The sequence below is a fragment of the Cyrtonyx montezumae genome, unplaced genomic scaffold, assembly GCF_038088225.1.
Source record: "Cyrtonyx montezumae isolate F1298 unplaced genomic scaffold, pur_monq_1.0 scaffold_22, whole genome shotgun sequence".
NCBI lineage: Eukaryota > Metazoa > Chordata > Aves > Galliformes > Odontophoridae > Cyrtonyx > Cyrtonyx montezumae.
In genome coordinates, this window is record NW_027071959.1 from 6,176,077 (window position 1) to 6,192,731 (window position 16,655).

At 53.6% G+C, this 16,655-nt stretch overlaps 1 protein-coding gene across 1 annotated transcript; it reads right to left on the reverse strand.

The window, feature by feature from the left end:
* Positions 1-189: 189 nt before the first annotated feature.
* DCPS (decapping enzyme, scavenger) lies at positions 190-16,581 on the reverse strand. The gene is made up of 6 exons (XM_065738584.1): positions 16,435-16,581; positions 16,189-16,357; positions 8,935-9,080; positions 6,250-6,363; positions 2,566-2,676; positions 190-507 (listed from the first exon to the last, which is right to left on the reverse strand). Exons 1-6 carry the CDS (start codon positions 16,579-16,581, stop codon positions 241-243), a joined length of 954 nt encoding a protein of 317 aa, XP_065594656.1. The 3' UTR covers positions 190-240.
* Positions 16,582-16,655: the final 74 nt, after the last annotated feature.

The window sequence follows — 16,655 nt, forward strand, 5'->3', positions numbered from 1 at the left end:
CGCTGCTGTGTGCCTGCTAAAAAAACCTCCACACCACCGGGGTTACCCAATCGAGGTTTTAATCGACTTCAGCAGAAGGAACGGTTTCCATAGCGATGTCAGCCCCAACTTCGTACAAAACCCAAGGATTAAAAAAAAACCCCACAAAGCAACAAAAAAAAACCCCAACCCACCACAAACCCCCAGGGATTTATTGGGATCCAGGGATTAAAAAGCAGCTCCACGTTGGGCTCTGCTGGCTCACACTCTTCCCACCTCCTGGAATTTCTTGAGCAGAGGTTCGTCGGCGCGCAGAGCGAAGGTCAGCGCCCGCTTCTGGTAGTAGCCCACGTCCAGGAGCAGGTTGTCCACCACGTCCTCCAGCAGGTGGGCTCTCTCAGCAGAGCTGCCCGGGGCGTCGTAGCCCAGGGCAGTGAAGTGCACATGCAGGTGGAAGTAGGAGGGCTGGTAGTGCAGGTAGACGCGCAGCTGGGAGCCGGGCACGCCGAAGCGCTTCGCTACGGCTTCCTAAGGACACCACAGGACAGCGGTGGGAGCCCCCACGTGCAAGGAACGTGCAGCCCCCCACCACACCCTGCGCCTGCACAAGGACTCACACTGCCCGAGGAGGTTCAGGCAGCAAAAGCATGGAGGGAAGCTGTTAAATAAACACCTGGAAGAGGGAGCTCTGCTCACACCGCTGCCCAGGGGAGTCCGAGCCGCGAGGGGGGGCAAAGTGAAATGCTGCTTCCTCCCTCCTTACGGTAAGGGATGGGGAAACGGAGACGGGCAGAGCCCCTTCCTGCCAGCACTGTGCAGGACGCATGCCCTGCTCTTTGTTTTCCATTCCTCCCTTATCTCCCTGGCTCACTCAGCAAGTTGCAGGATCCCGTTACCAGTCAGTGTAATTAAAGCTAGAAACAGCAACAGTGAACTCCGCACGCTGGCTCGGTTTGCTGCTCAGCACACTGCAATCCCCTGGCTAATCTCTTAATTAATCTCTGCTTTCCCTAGTGCAATTACTTTCCAAATTTCTAATGCAGTGAAGGGAGCTATCGCACACTGATCTATAGGGCCCATTACCAAGCGTGCCCTGAACAGCCACCAGCCAGAGAGAAGGGCTGGGAGGATCCAAAGGCAGTGTTAGCACAGCAGGAGGAGATCGACGCTGAGCTCACTGCAGACAAAGCTGCAGCAGACACTTCTGAAAGGGGAGAGAGGTGAGGAGCTTGCTGGCTGCAGGAAAATGTCCCGGTTCCAAGGCAGGCAGTGCTCAGATTTCATTCCCAGCCAGGCTGCCAAGAGGAAGAGGGTGTTTTCTTCTTAAAGAAGAGCAACGCTTCGCTCCAGAGGGAAGGGTGGACTCCCAGACACATCCACACCTCTCTAGCCCCTTCCAGAAAGATGCTTCCTTCTCCTAGCATGCACTGCAATGACATGAGATGGAACAGCACGAGGCCAAAGACAGCAGTAGAAATATATTTCTGTTCTCGAGCCATGCAGGAAAGCTTCAGCCCCAGCACGAGCACTCAGCACCACGTGGCAATGTGCAAATGATGCCTGGTGGCTGCAGGGGGAAAGGAAAGCCACCGAGGCCTCCAGGACTGAGGCGGTGTGTCCAGGCTAGCAGGGCAGCACTGGGAGGGGATTCCCAGCAGACAGACCCTTGTAAGGCAAGCACAGAGCAGGCTCTGCTGCCGCCTCAGGAACCTAAACGGGCAGGGGAGGCACTCACACCTCCCCCCACCATCTCCCATGAGAGGGTCTAAACTGAGGAGGAGAGGAAATCAGAAAACTCTTCCCATGGCCCCACGGAGCCTGGCTGCTTTGCTAGGCAGTGAGCCCTGCTCAGCGCCTGGAGCACTTCAGGACACTTGTAATGTATCTGGCCTCAAGAGCATGCAAGTTGGAGCGCAAAGAGGATTTAAAGTGCCCTCTTTCCATTACCCTGCTCCATTTCCCCCCCTCTGCTCTTCCCAGGGCCTGGTGCTGCAGTGCCATGCATCCCCACATCGCACGGTCACACAACACAGCACAGCAACGCTGCAAAAATGAGACAGCATCCTCCCCAGGCAGCTCACACCACGGGGTGAATGCAAGGACAAAAGTCTCCTCCACCTGCTAAAAAATGCCCCTGCTGAAATAGGGATTTTACAGCAGAGGAACAATGGGGAAGAGCTCAGGAGGGAGCTGTTGGTGTCCACGCAGCGAGCGGCTCTTTGCCACACCAGGCACGCACTGCAGGTGCTGAGCTGGGGCAGCGAGCTGCAGCAGCATCTCACCTTGCCTGCCTGCACTCACCTTGCCTGCCTGCACTCACCTTGCCTGCCTGCACTCACCCTGCCTGCCTGCACTCACCCTGCCTGCCTGCACTCACCCTGCCTGCCTGCACTCACCCTGCCTGCCTGCACTCACCTTGCCTGCCTGCACTCACCTTGCCTGCCTGCACTCACCCTGCCTGCCTGCACTCACCCTGCCTGCCTGCACTCACCTTGCCTGCCTGCACTCACCTTGCCTGCCTGCACTCACCCTGCCTGCCTGCACTCACCCTGCCTGCCTGCACTCACCTTGCCTGCCTGCACTCACCTTGCCTTCCTGCAGGATGTTCTTCAGCAAAGGGAGGTGCTCTGCTGTGAGGTCCCGGAGTGACTTCACATCGCGGCGGTGAACGAGGGCTATCAGGTAGAGGTCTTCGAGCTGTGGGGAGGCAGAGACAGAGGAGGAAGAAGAGGATGATGCTTACAACAGAAAGCAGGTGGAGGCTCAACAGAACTTTCTGCTGTGCTGTCATGTGCACACACACTACCTGCTGACTTCTTTCACCAACCTCCAAGCTACGTGGAATCCTAGATCCAAACCCCTGCAACTCTCCTCAAACACTTCAGAAGTGCAGAGCAAACTGAGCCTTTCTCACAGGGCAGCAGAGGTGCAGCACTTGCCTAGGCAGCGGGGAACTGAACAGCAGAGCTGAGCTCAGCCTTTCTGCAGAGCAAGAGGATGGCTTACCTCCGTGCTCAGGGAGGATTTGCAGTGAATTCCAGCAGCCAAAGCTGTGATTGTAGATTTTTCCGAATGAAAAGCTTCCCACATTGCCCCTGAACTAACAGTGGGTCGTTCTCCAGTCACTCCAGTTCTATAAATAACTATTTTCAAGTGCCCATCTGTCACCTGACAGCCCCGCAGAGCTCTGACAACCTTTGGCATCTCCGGAAGCTCTGACTGAATTAAATGTTTAGTGAAACAGGAGGTCATGGATCACTGTATGTTTTATAAAAATCAGTCAGACAGTTTCGTGGCATTGCTGCCCAGGAGATGATAAACACAGAGATGAAGTCCCCTGTATAGGGAACAGGCTGCGTGGAGGCAGCCAGGATGAGACCCGGGCTCACACCCCACCATTAATAACGATGCTCTTCAGCAGAATCTGCAGCTGAGAGTCACTCCCACCCAGACCTACCTGTGCTCTGTGCACCGTGTGCTGGCCAGCAGCTGCTCGAGGCCACGTCCCAACTGCCTGCATTTCCAAAGCCAAATCTCCTGCAAGCACCAGCCCCTTTCTGCAGCACTTAATCCCTGCCTCCTTCAGTTTAGTTAGTGGTTTTCTAACAATATAAACACCGTGTAGCAAAGGGTTTAGATATCCACGGCCCAGCAGATCTTTTCAGAGTTATAAGCAATCCATCTGGCTATTTCAAAACACATGTCTGTGCCAAAAGATGCTTGAAGAAGTCTGTCTTGGGACTCTCTGAGTACAAAGCCTGTATTTGCATCCAGCCAACACAGCCATCCTCGTGGTGCGACCCGACTCCCACAGCAGCCTGCACACAGCTCCAGAAGAAGATGGCCTATTAGTTTGTCCTCTTCAAACCAGAGCTGGCTCACAGGGGAAAAGCAAACATCTCCTCTCCTTAGAACATCTGTATGTTGCTGTTTGAAACAAATAAGCCTGTTGCCTAAAAAGGCCCTCAATGATGTCATGTACGGCACCATTTCAGGCAACGCCTCGGGGCTCCTGTGGATTTGAGAAGAGAAAAGCTGGAGGGATCTAAAGGGGCTGTCCAGCACCACGGCTAACCAGGACTTGCTTGCTCTGCACAGCTGAGCTGTCACACTGCTGCTGCTGCACTTTTAGGTACCCACATCCCAACACGCAGCACGTGCTCCTGGCCAGCCCCACTCAGCAGCAGCAGAGGCACTGAGCAGCAGCACACAGGCAGGGAACGTCCCTCCATCCATCAGCCCAAAGGGGTGAAGGTGCACTTAGCAAACTGCTAAGCTAGCACAACACGATGCTGTTGGACAGAATTCCAGACCTGTGCTGCAGGTGGGTTCAATGAATGCTGCTGGGAGCCCTATCTCACACTCTTATTTAATTTAGCAGCCTATGGCTGCTTGGGTGAGTGAAATGTGAACAGCCGAGGGCTCTGAAGTGCAGCTGCAGGGATGAGATCTCATCTGACAGCTCCCATGTTTCATCTAATACATTAGGTCTTGAGACATGTTGGACTCAAACCTGCCTGGTTTCTCTCAAGTTATTCATTTATGGTAAAGTCTCACTTAAAAGGCACTACTGAGCTCACATCCAACTGCCTGCAAGGTGGGAAAACCAGCTCGAACCTTTCTGATGTCAGCCTCAGAAAGGAGCCAGGCACATACCCCCTCAACACGACAGCACTCAGCACCCCTTGCTGGGATGCTTGCTCATCTGCTTGGGAAGAGACAGGCAGCACAAGGGCTACAGGTCCTGGAAGCCCTCCTCTCAGGGCAAGGAATCACGACGTCAAGAGTCCAGATCTATGCTTTTTAAAAGACAGAAAGCATCCAGCTATCAACAGCCCCTACCACTGGGGAGAAAGTACCTGCGCGGAGCACATCCACGTCCCCAGCTCAGCATTCCCACAGAGCCTGGGGGGCCCGAGGGCAGCCCTGCCCTGGGGATGTGGCTGTGCTGCTGCAGAGGCAGCGAGGGCACCCAGCGAGTGCAGCTGTGGGGAAGAAATCAAGAAGATCCAGTTCAGATCAGAAGCAAACCACAGCAGCATGGGGAAACCTCCCCTGAGGGGAAATCCTGCCACCCAGGCACTCCCTAACTGCACTGTGTACAGCAGGTGTGCAGGGAAACCTGGCTCCAACTTAAAGCCCATCTGCCTTCAACACTGTGTGAGTTGCACAGTTTGGTTCCAGAGAGAAAGAATTCACACTGAGACTGCTCAGAGCGAGGACAGGGACAGCACACTGCTGAGAATTAACTCCCTAGGACTGCTGAGTACTGCTGCCACCACCTCGCGGGGCACCAGGCAATGGAAATTAAAGCTCAGTTGCCCCACAGCAACTAGGCACGGGATTTTCAGAACAGCTGACGTGGGGAATTCATGGGCTGCATGGGCCGCCCTGCAGTAACTTACCTGTCCTCACCTCCAGTAACCCCCAGAAGGGCAGGAATGGGCCCTCCTGCCTCCCAGCTGCCCCAGCCCACGCTCAGCACAGAGATGCAGAATCGTGTCGTGCTAAGAGCTCCCAAGCAGGATTATTTTTAGCTCTAATTTCTAAGTTTTCATCAAACTTTCCCTCGGTGCCACCCACAGAGAGGTTCTGAGGATCAGAAACATGAAGGGGACTTCTTGACTCGGCCGAGGCCTGGAGCCTTGCTTCTTTGAGCCGGGGGTGTTTCATCTCCGCAGGCACGCCGCGGGCCTTGATGTCTCCAGGCCATACAAGTGCCACATGAATTGAGCTGGAGTCAAAGGAAATAATGAGCCACTCAATTTAGGATTACAGCCTGGGCTAAAACCTCTGAATCTCAACAAGTGGCCGCTCCAGCGAGGGGTTAAGCAGCTGCTCATAAGCTAACAACCATCTGTTTAATACTGTGTGCAGGAGAGTTAATTGGAAGGATGACACATCTGCCTGATTTATGCCTAATATTTAGGCTGACAAAAACCCAAACAAAGGAATTCATCAGGAACAAGCAGGCAGCTGGATTTCAGCTCCAACACATCGTGACAGCACTCGGGCTAATAGAGGAAAGAGAAAGTGAAGCTAATAAATAAATCACCAAGCAGCAGTGAGGACAGTCTGCATCTGGCAGTGTCCACAATTAGCACATCCTAAAAGGCCCTGAATCGCTGGTAACATCACTGCTTAATTACAGTGTGAACAGGAAGGATGCATTCCCCTCCTAAAAGTTTCATTAATGGGCTGTCAGTGATACAGAGGTGGACATTTCCTCCGTACTGCCTCGCAACAGGCAGCATCCCTCCAAAAACAAACCTGGTTTTGATTCCACTTAAAATCTGGAACTAGAACAAAGCCATTGAGAGGGTCTGGGTTTTCATGGATGATTCGATCAGCCTCTGCTTTCTTCTCCAGGATATTATACACCCACTGAAAGAGAAACATGTGATTTAGAAACCAGCAGAGCAAAAAGCTCAGGCACATTTAGCCCGGGCTCACGGATTAGTCTGTATTCATTGCAAGTAGAACATGAAAAAAAAGAAGACCAAATAATTTCCTGGCCAACAAAATTTGTAGTTAATTATCCATAAAACACTCCACCAAACTCCGGGCTATTAGAGGCACTTCAGTTAAAAGATGCCCTCTGACCCCACGGCACAGCACTGCTGCCTGGTACATCATTCAGGGCATTTTGTTTTCCTCCCGAGCATTCAGAATCGGCCACAGCTGGAGATGAGGTATTGGAGAGAGGTGGTTTAGAAATTGTTGTATTTGCTTGTAAGAGGATTTGGAGATAATTCTGCTCAACGGGGTCTCGCAGCTCTCCACCACTCGCGCATGCTCCGTGCCAGCAGCCACAGCCCTGCAGCAGCACAGGCAGAGCTCAGCTCCCCCAGGGCCCCGCAGTGCCTCTCACAGCTCCACGCCTCCATGCACCTTTCACACCCCACGCTGCCCTGAAACCTTTACAACGAGCTCTGGAAAGGAAACCCAGCTGATCTTTCCATTCACAAAGGAAGCAGTGGATTGCTTCGAGGCTGGACAGGGCTCCTGTCACTGGCAGCTAGCACTCTGCGGGATGAGAGGGCTGTGTTTGCTTGGGCAAATCACGTTTCCTGACTGGTTAGAAACAGCTCACCGCTCTTCTTCCTCTATACTTAAAGCTCCGGCCTCCAGATTGCCAGTGATCCTTGCTCTGGTTATCCCCTGTGCTCCTAGCTGGGCAGCTGGGGGGGAGAACTGAAGGACGGGGGACCTCAGACTCTGCAGAGGAATACCACCCCTGGAGCAAAGCACCACCCAGACACAAGTCTCCACTGTCAAACACGGGTAACTGATAAGATAAGACACCTCACAGGAAGCACCTTCATGTCTAGAAGATTGCCTGTCCTGGTTACAAGCTGCCCACCCACCCTCTTGCACAAAGGTCCTCTTTCACAGGGAGAGCTGCAGCTTGGCTTCTAGTTGCTAGCAGTTCTTGGAGTTCTATTGAAGACTTCCAGCACTAATCAGATCTCTAGGGAAAGAAGCAAGGCAGCAGGAATTGCTGAGGCTTCGGAAGCTGCAATCGTTTTGAAACACCAGTGGCCCTTCCACCAAAGAAAGAAGTCGTACCTGAGATACCCAGGTTGGAGAAGTGCCACAGCTGTTTTAGCATTAAGGGTACAGCAAACAGCTAAACTACGTGCAACACTAATCACCACCACGCTCACCTCCCCATCAAGCTTAGGCACAAAACCCTGCTGTGGCCCCAGGGGTGTGGGAGCACCAAGCCACTGCTGCCCCGCAGACACAGGGGGCAAGCTGGCTCAGGGGCTGCTGCGTACAACAGATGCTGGAGATGAAAGACAGCCCTGCTGGGAACTCTGTCAGGAGTTTAATTAACCTAATCCAAACTTAGGATCATTGTGAACTGACTTGAATACATCTCCTTAGGGACAAACCAACCTCTCTTACCTTGGTCCTTTCTTAAGTTCCCACTCTTTTCTCCCTAGTGATAACATCCTGGATTAATTCTCAGAGATCATGGAAAGCGTGGCACAAGACTGCTGTGCCCTGTGACCCTGAGAGAAGCAGAGCAGGAAGCTAAGCAGGAAATTAAAGTTTGCAGCTACTTTTTCACACCACCTCTTTTTGAGCAGTGCCAGCCCATGTGCACCCCGATAAGTTCACACATCAGATGAGCAGAGCTGTAAATCATTGCTGCCTTGTGCAATCAGCACTCATTAGCTGGCTGCTCTTGCTCTTTCCAGCCTAGGGAAGACAACACATGTCCACAAGCTGGCACCACAATAGAACTATTATACTGAAAGTAGCCACACTTTGCATCCTCCAGGCAGAAAACAGAGCCTCCTCTGTAGTCCTCCAATACTTCTGTGACCCTTCACATTTCCTCTTCCTTTTGACCAATAGATCAAGACAAGAAACTGCATTATCAAATCTCAGAGGACTAATGGTCAGACCAAGATCTCCCAGCACAGATAAGGCAGCTGCTCCTGAAGGTTGGCAGGAATGTGTTTCCATCTGCCTACTTAGTGCAGAAACCAGCTCACAAGCATTTGGTGGAAGAGACATCTGACAGCCCAACATGTGAAAGAGGAAGGCCAAAGACAGGCAGAGCCCTGCTTCTGTCCCCAGAGCTCCCGTGAATGGCGAGCTCTGCAGAAACTGTTGACTTGCAGGCACACTGTCAGGTCTGGTTTGGGCAGAGGAATGTGAGACCAGCATGCCATGAACGCAACGCTTGAGGCCATGAGCAGCTCCTAGAGGTGCAGCCTCTGGCAGCTGTGCAGTACCAAAACCAAGACTGCTATGAAAAAAGAAACGACTTGAGAACCCTGCTCTCACACCAAATCCACTCTCATACCTGAGCAAACAGAACTCAACGAGTTTGTCAAAGGGAGGGTCACCACTTCAGTGTCTGAAGTATCTCCTCCTCCAGGCTTTCCACCCTGCAGAGGGGTGCAGAGCCCCTGCCTGGAGGAGCAGCACTGCCCGTACCTGGATGCTGAAGCTCTGGGACTGGATGAAGGGCAGAGTTATGTTCTTGTAGTCCTCCCAGGTTTCACGGATCAGGTGCACTTCCTGACGAAGATACTTCTGAAGGTGTTTTTCTGTGGCAGGGTACACCACTGTGGCTTTTATCTCTAGAAAGAAAAAAAAAAAAAGAAATAGTGAATTATGATCACAGGTGAAACTCAAGTTACTTCATTTAGTTCCTCATAAACCTGTTTTTGCCCTCTAATAAATGCCACAGTAACGTATTTCAAAAATATACCATTACAATAGCAGGGGAGATCTGCCACAGATGGCAAACAAGCACCTTAACCAGCAGGGCTCCTTCTGTCATCAAGGAAAGGAGCTCAGTGCATCTGCACCAAGGAGCACGAGAAGCTGTCGGCACAGCCAGAGCCAGTATTTCCAGTTCAGGTGGAAGGGAACGCTGCGTGAAACTTTTCCCACATTCACTTTTCAGATGTATCAGCAACATCAGGGCAGATCTGGGGCTCCCAGGGAAGAGTTTATGTGCAGTCAAGTAAAACAGAAACAGCGCACAGCAATGCTACCCAGGGCAGAGAAGCATGTTCCTCATTCTTCCATCTGAGGCTAAAGCAGATGCTACCAAGAACCTCTCTCCACCCATGAAAGCAGGCATCCCATGAGCTGCACGCAGCAGGGCTGCACAAAGCTACCAGCAGGGCTGGCAGGCAGGGGCAGGGGATGTGGAGCTGCAGGGTGATGGAGCTGACAGCACTTACACTCAGAGCACTGCCTGAGCTGCATCAGTTCAGCAGCTGCTGGAGGAATCTGCCCTCACCCACGTTCCCTTAAGTTTTGTTCCTCCCTTTGGATGTGGCTTCAGTGCAGCCACCCAATCTCCAGCAGTGAGGAAGGTGAATACAGCTGCTCCTGACTGCACACAGCCCACTCGAAGCAGCTCAGCTCCCCATTCAGCTCCAAGATGATGCAGCCTGATTCTGAAGCAGCTGAGGAGCCAAAACTCTGTTTGACACAGCTTGGAGAGTCCCTCTGAGCACAGCCATGCTGTGTTTGAGGGCACGCTGTGGCTCCCAGAGAACAGGATTAGGACAGCATCTTCCATTGGGGTAGCAGGAGCAGAACTGAAAGCTTATAAAATGAGGACAGGCACTTCACCAGCCCCTTGTGAGCTCAAGCAGCAAAGCTGCCACGATGGTATCGGGACTGCTGGCGTCCACAGAAAAGACAGTAGATGGGATACAGGAAGAAAAGCAGAAGAGCTCCTGCTGTGATAAGCAATTCCATTCTGACTCCATCCACCCCGTCCTGCTCCATCACACTCCAATCAGGATGTCAGCCCCAAAGCTCCCTGCATTCACAATGCAAAACGCAGCTCCTCTGAAAGCCTCTTTCAGCACAGGGCCTGGGGCAGCCCCATGACATCCAGGCCATCCTCCTGCCTGCATTCAAGCCTCTCCACTATCCCACACCCTGCACCACGCACAGGAACAAACCCTCCTTGTGCACATGGCCTTCATCTCTCAGAGTATCTCCCCAGAAGGAGCACGTGGATGAGCCAAGGGCAGGCACTGCTCCTCCCAAAGCTCCCAGCCACAAGGATGCTCAGCCCCGAGGACAGAGGGACACATCTGGAAGGCAGCAGGGCGGCTGGGGATGAGTGCAGGGCTATGATTCAGCACTCCCCTGCACCAGCTGGCAGCCACAGAGCTTCAGCTGGTTACTTTCACTTAAAGAAAACAACTTCTGTTTACTTTGAGATTAGAACTTAGAGGTGTATTTTCCGTGACACTAAACAGGATTGCAGCGTGTGCCTCACCGAGCTGGCAGCTCCAGCCTTGGCAGCAGTAAACCTCACTCACGGCAGTAAAGCACTTGAGAAATATCCCTCTTTGCCCAAGGACGGACGCGTGATAGCCACGTGGGTCAGTTCCCTGCCTGCCCCACGGACAGAACACTGAACCCCACTGAAGACAGGAGGACAACACCTCCTGACCCCAACGAAGTCCCTCAGCTTTCCTAGCATGTGCCCAAGCTCTGCAATGGCTTTTGCTGCTGCCACAAAAAGCAGCAGCATGAAGCAGCTGTGCCACACACTTCATAGACAAATATATGCTAGCCAGACATGCAATATAAATATCTATTTGTTCTTAAAGCCAGGACTTAGGGTGGGTGTCTTTTTTGGGCTTTTTTTTTTTTGGTCTCTGTCTTTTTAAGGTCAGCACTGCACGATCTGGGAGAGACTGTCTTTTCATTCCATGCCAAACCCAGCTTAATGAAATCCACAGGAAAATGCTGGTAACATGAAATATGAAAATGCAAACCACAAGGGCAGTCTGGTCCGATTCCCACTGTACACATGTTCAAACAAGGTTGTTTTCCAGGGCTCGATTAGCACTTGGAGCAGGGTGATGTAATACACGAAGACGAGGCTGCAGCTCCTCCACTCCTTGCTCAAAAAGGACCCAAAAAAAGCACTGGGGAAAGGCAAGAGATAAGAGCCCGAGCCCTCACGTGTGGGATGCAGTGCTGGGCAGCCCCACTGCACAGACCAGCTCAGATCCCCCACGACCTTACAGCTTCTCCTCTGCAGAGTGCAAAAAACCCACTCACTTCTCACCCCACTCAAGAACTCGGAGGCAGTACCACAAAGGCCATCACCATTTATTTGTTGTTTTATATCAGTGTAAAGGAGCTGAGAGAGGCAGGCAGGGCAAGGACACTTTTCCTCCCTGTGCTAATAGGAAACCCACACGCTTTGGTTTACAGTCCTATCAGCTACCAGGTGCAGAGCATCAAGCACACAAAGCTGAAAGGAGAACTGTTTGCACTCTTGTAAGCTCCTCCTCTGCAACATCTTGCATGTTGCATACAACTTTCTGCACCATCCTCAGTTTCCCCTTTTAAAGCCAAGCCACCCCACAGACATCTGGGGCTTTCGCTGCAGCATGAAACAAAAGCACACGAAAAGGAGAATGCTTTCAAGAGCTCTCTCACCCTCCAAGGCCGGCGCATGCCAGGGCAAGCAGAGTGTGCTGCTGGGGACTGTGCCAAGCTGTCTGGCCTCTGCTTCTCATCTCGGGATGGAGAGGACGTGGTGGGCGCTGGCTGAGCAGGCAGTGTGGGAAAGAGGATCTGAGTCACTGCCTCTCGAGAGCTGCAGCACAGCACAGAACGGCTCCCACTGCCCCCAGAGCAGCCCACCCCTCTCTGCTGTTTCTCCTGCACCTATCCCCCGCCTGGCTCCAGCCCAAGGGCTGCTGCTGCTCAGGCTCCAGCCTTCTGTTTAATCACAGAGTCGTAGTATTATCGCTAAGCAGCCAGCCTGCTGTGCTAGGTGGGCCCTGCAGACGAGCTGAGCGTGGCAGCACAACCCTGGGAAGTGCTGCAGACTGCAGTGCAGCTCATGCAAGTCTCTCCAGCGCCTGCTGCCTGAAACCAGATCCTTGCTGGGCTCAGGAATGCAGGAATATGCATCACTTCCTGCATGACTGAATAGTTTCCCCGCTGCCTTCCACGCTCTCCCATTTCTCCCACAGTTTCTCCACCCTGTGTCGGAGCGTCTGTCAGCTATGCTCATTTTTAGACTGAGTTGGTGAGCTTCAGGCTGCAGCATGAAGACGTGCTTGTAAACGGAGCTGTGACAGGTAGCTGCCAGTCATGCACAGCAGACAAAGCCTCCTTCCAGCACAGACTGATGAGAGCCCTTGAATTACACCAGCATAGCTTAGGTGCCATGAAACACGACATCTCTCAGCAGCCAGGCTGCACTGTGCTGGAAAACACAAGCTGCTTGCTAAACAGATGTCAGCTGAGCAAATGCATCACCAGGATCTGGATGCTAGGAGGGAACGTGCTGCTCCAACCATCAAGCTTTTGCAATCAATCCTTTGGCACCAGGAAAATCTTTCCCCTGCTAGGAAAGCTGCCCCTGCTCCCTGGGCTGCAAGCAGGGCTGCGACTTCCTCTGTCAGCACATCACACCTGCAGAGGTCGGCTGCCATTGAAACCCAGGCAGGAGCAAGGGGCGGGGAGGGCAGTGCACAGATATTTAGGAATGGCAAGAGCTTAATGTGAGATGGCTTTCCCCTCATGCCCCTATCAGTCAGTGTTAACATGGGGAAGTGTTTACAGCTGTGCTCCACAGAGCTGAGCCCAAAACACCAGCCCAGCATTCAGAGTCTGGCCCACAGCAGAGCTGCAAACACTCTCCTTTTCCAGTATTTGACCCGTTGTGGTCAGGGGGAATACTGACCACTGGCAAATCATCTCCTTATTCAGGTGGGTTTGGAGGACAAATCATCTCCTCCTTTATCACATGGGTTCGGGTGACCCTTCAGATGCACGCTATCACTAGGCTGGTTTTCAGATGCATTTCCCTTTTTACTCATTGCACATCTGTCCCAGTGGCCATGACAAGCAGAACAAGCCAAGTTCCTCCAGCCAGGACACACTCTGGCACGTTCCTGCCCCCAGAAGCCTGTCCTCAAGCTGCAGAGTGCAATTCTGATTCCCAGGGCACAGGGATGCCACCTGCTGCAGGTACCTGCATCTCTGAGCCTGCCCCTTCCGTCCCTTGTCACAAAGCTGGGCGCAAACAAAGCAACTCACCCAGCCCTGCAGGCTTTTACCACCAGGACAAAACAAGCTTTCATTGCAGAGTTTGTGTTAGCTTTACTACCTGGGTGAAACAGCATCTGAGTTGCTTAAACAAGGAGGTGGGAAAAGAGGAAAGAAAATATCCGCTTTCAGCTCTCATGAAACCCAGCTGGCTGCAGGGCCACGGACCACAAAGAGGACATTGAGAAACACACTCACACAAAGCACGGACCTGAAGGCAGCTAATGAGAGGTGCAGGCAGCCCCTCCCAGAGCTGCTCTGCCATCAGCAGACCCAGCTTCAGCCACGGCACAGGTCACCTGCAGCTGTGAGCACCTCACTCCGGGCAGCTTGCTGGTGGGGGGGTCAAGAAGGAAGAAACTGAGTGTGGGGGTTTGGCTGCTGCAAAATCCCTGCAGTGAATTCCTCTTCTGTGTAACACAGTGACCCAGGGGATCAGATCAGCTTAATGCCAAAGGTAGACCTTTTCTGCAAAATACCCTCTCTACACCACACTGACCAGGCTATGAGTAAGTGCAAACCCATAACTGCCAAGAGAAAACCTTAACACCACGACCAAGAGTCCAAACCAGGCCCCACACCAAGCAACGCTGGGGCTCTACACGATCACTTGATGTCCAGGGTCTTCCCAATGTACACGGCCCCAGAGGGAACTTCTCATCCATCATTTTAATGTTTATTAGCTTCATTCTTTGCGTCAACTCCCTTCTTGGGCCATGACTCAGCTCAACAGGGCAATTTCCTTCCCCTCCCAAACATGCTTTCTCTGACACTAAGTGCTCCAGGGTGCTAGCACTGCTGCTGGAGAGCATCTCAAGCAAAGTATCTGCAAATGCAGTTCTTCACAGGAAGAAAAGTGACATTTTTCAGAGCAGCAGACAGCCCTCAAGCTGCCAGGAGGGACCAGGAGATGCCTCCCAGTCACACACAGCACAGACCCTGGCTGCACTTTCTCTCGTGAAATTTTAACAACGTGCTGACACCAGAGAGATCAAGTGTCCCCAGCTCAACCCTGTCCTGTCTGGAGTGACAGAGACACAGCTTTGTGAGACAGCCAGGTGGGAGGCCAAGATGCCACCGTTGGCTTTGTGCTGGAGACACGCTGCTTTACAAACCACAGCACCCCCGGACGCCTCCGAAAAGCGATTTCAAAGGTATTTCAATAAACAAACTTCCTCCAAGTGAAGCCAGCAGAACCACGATAAGAGTTCAGAGCCTTTGTGCCAACGCAGCGCACCACGGAGGAGCCCACACAGCGCAGCTCCCAGCCACGCAGTGCCACCTCGTGGGACCCACGGCGCAAATCCTACGGCCACAATTCCCCGTTCAAAGTCTGCTGCTGCTCAGCACATTGTGCACGAGCTCCTGTAGCCCACGGCACTGCCCGCCACACAACGGAGGCCGAAGACAGCCTGAAATTTCCACCTGGGGCCACAACTTCCTTCACGCTGTGATCGATTTTGACTGCGTTAAACCTGTCTGGTTATCATCACATTTATGGAAGCGCTGACACACAGTCACTACACTTCCAGAACTTGAACCAACATCAGCATTAAATCAAAGCACCAGTGTGGCTGAGCCAGCCTCCATCAGCAGCTGAAGGGTGGCAGGCAATGAAAATCCAATTCACGAGGCAACACTGCTCCACGACAACCTCGGCCTGCTCATCTGACCCCGCCAATTCAGCTTGTAATCAGGAATTCGTAATGCACAGATGTGTGAAATCGCTGGGGAGCAGTGGGAAGGGCAGAGACATGGTGTCTGCTTGCAGCACATGCTGCAAATTAATGGCATTTAAACCCACTGCCAGCACGTCAGCTATCTGTCCTCAGAAGGCAATGAGAAAAAAAGAACAAAAACGACACCCTGAAGAGTCTCTAAATTGGGAAGATAAGGATTTGAAGGATGAACTCTTCAGTGGATAAGGAATTGGAGGGCTCATCACAACCAGAGGGCTGTGGTCAGAGGCTCTATGTCCAGGCAGAGGTGGTGCTCAGTGATACGCCCTAGGGATCTCTCCTGGGACCAGTGCTCTTCAGTATCTTTATCGACAACATAGATGGGATCAAGTGCACCCTCAGCAAGCTGAGTGGTGCAGCTGACACCACAGAAGGAAGGGATACCATCCAAGGGACCTGGACAGGCTCAAAAAGTGGGTTCAACAAGGCCAAGTGCAAGGTGTTACACTTGGGTTGGGGCAATCCCAGAGAAAAGCTCACTGAGAGCAGCCCTGCCAAGGAGGACTGAGGGTCCTGGTGGACAGAAGGCTGGGCACGACCCTGCAGTGCACTCCTGCAGCTCAGAATGCCCAACCGTATCCTGGGCTGCATGAGAGAGGCAGCAGCAGGGCAGGGAGGGGACGGTCCCTCCAAGGCCCCATCCGGAGCACTGCATCCATCCCTGGAGCCCTCAGCACGAGGAGGACGCAGAGCTGCTGCAGTGCATCCAGAAGAGGCCACGAAGATGACCAAAGAGCTGCAGCAGCTCTCCTGCGGAGGAAGGGTGAGGGAGCCGGGCTCGTTTAGCTTGCAGAAGAGAGGGCTCCGGGGGGAACACGCTGCAGCCGTCAGGACGGGAGGGCGCGGACATCGGGAGGAGGACGGTGTGACGGTGCGACGGGGCAGGGCGGGCACTCACCGCTCAGCTCCGGGGGCGGGTACAGGCGGTACGTGCTGTAAATGTCGTTGCGCATCTGCAGCTCCAGCTTGGTGTGCTTCCTCAGCAGCTCCTCGATCTTCTCCTCCTGGAAAGGGGTCTTCTCCAGGATCAGCACGGCGTCCGTGGGCTCTCCCGAGGGCCCGGCCACCTGCGGCGGCGCGGCCGTGAGCGCGGACGGACGCGGGGTCCCGCCCCCCGCCCCGGGGATGGGCCCCTCCCCGGTACCTGGCCGTGCACGAAGGCCGCCTTCTCGCGCGCCGAGTCCCGCAGGATCCGCCGCAGCCGTACGGAGCTCAGCGGGAACGGAGCGCCGGGGCCCGGGGCCGCCTCCTCCTCCTCCCGCCGCCGCTTCGGGGCCGGCCCGTCCGCCATGGCCGCGCGGGGACGGCGTGGAGAGCGCGAGGGAACAGCGCCCCCCGGCGGCCGGAGGACCCCGCTCCCACAGC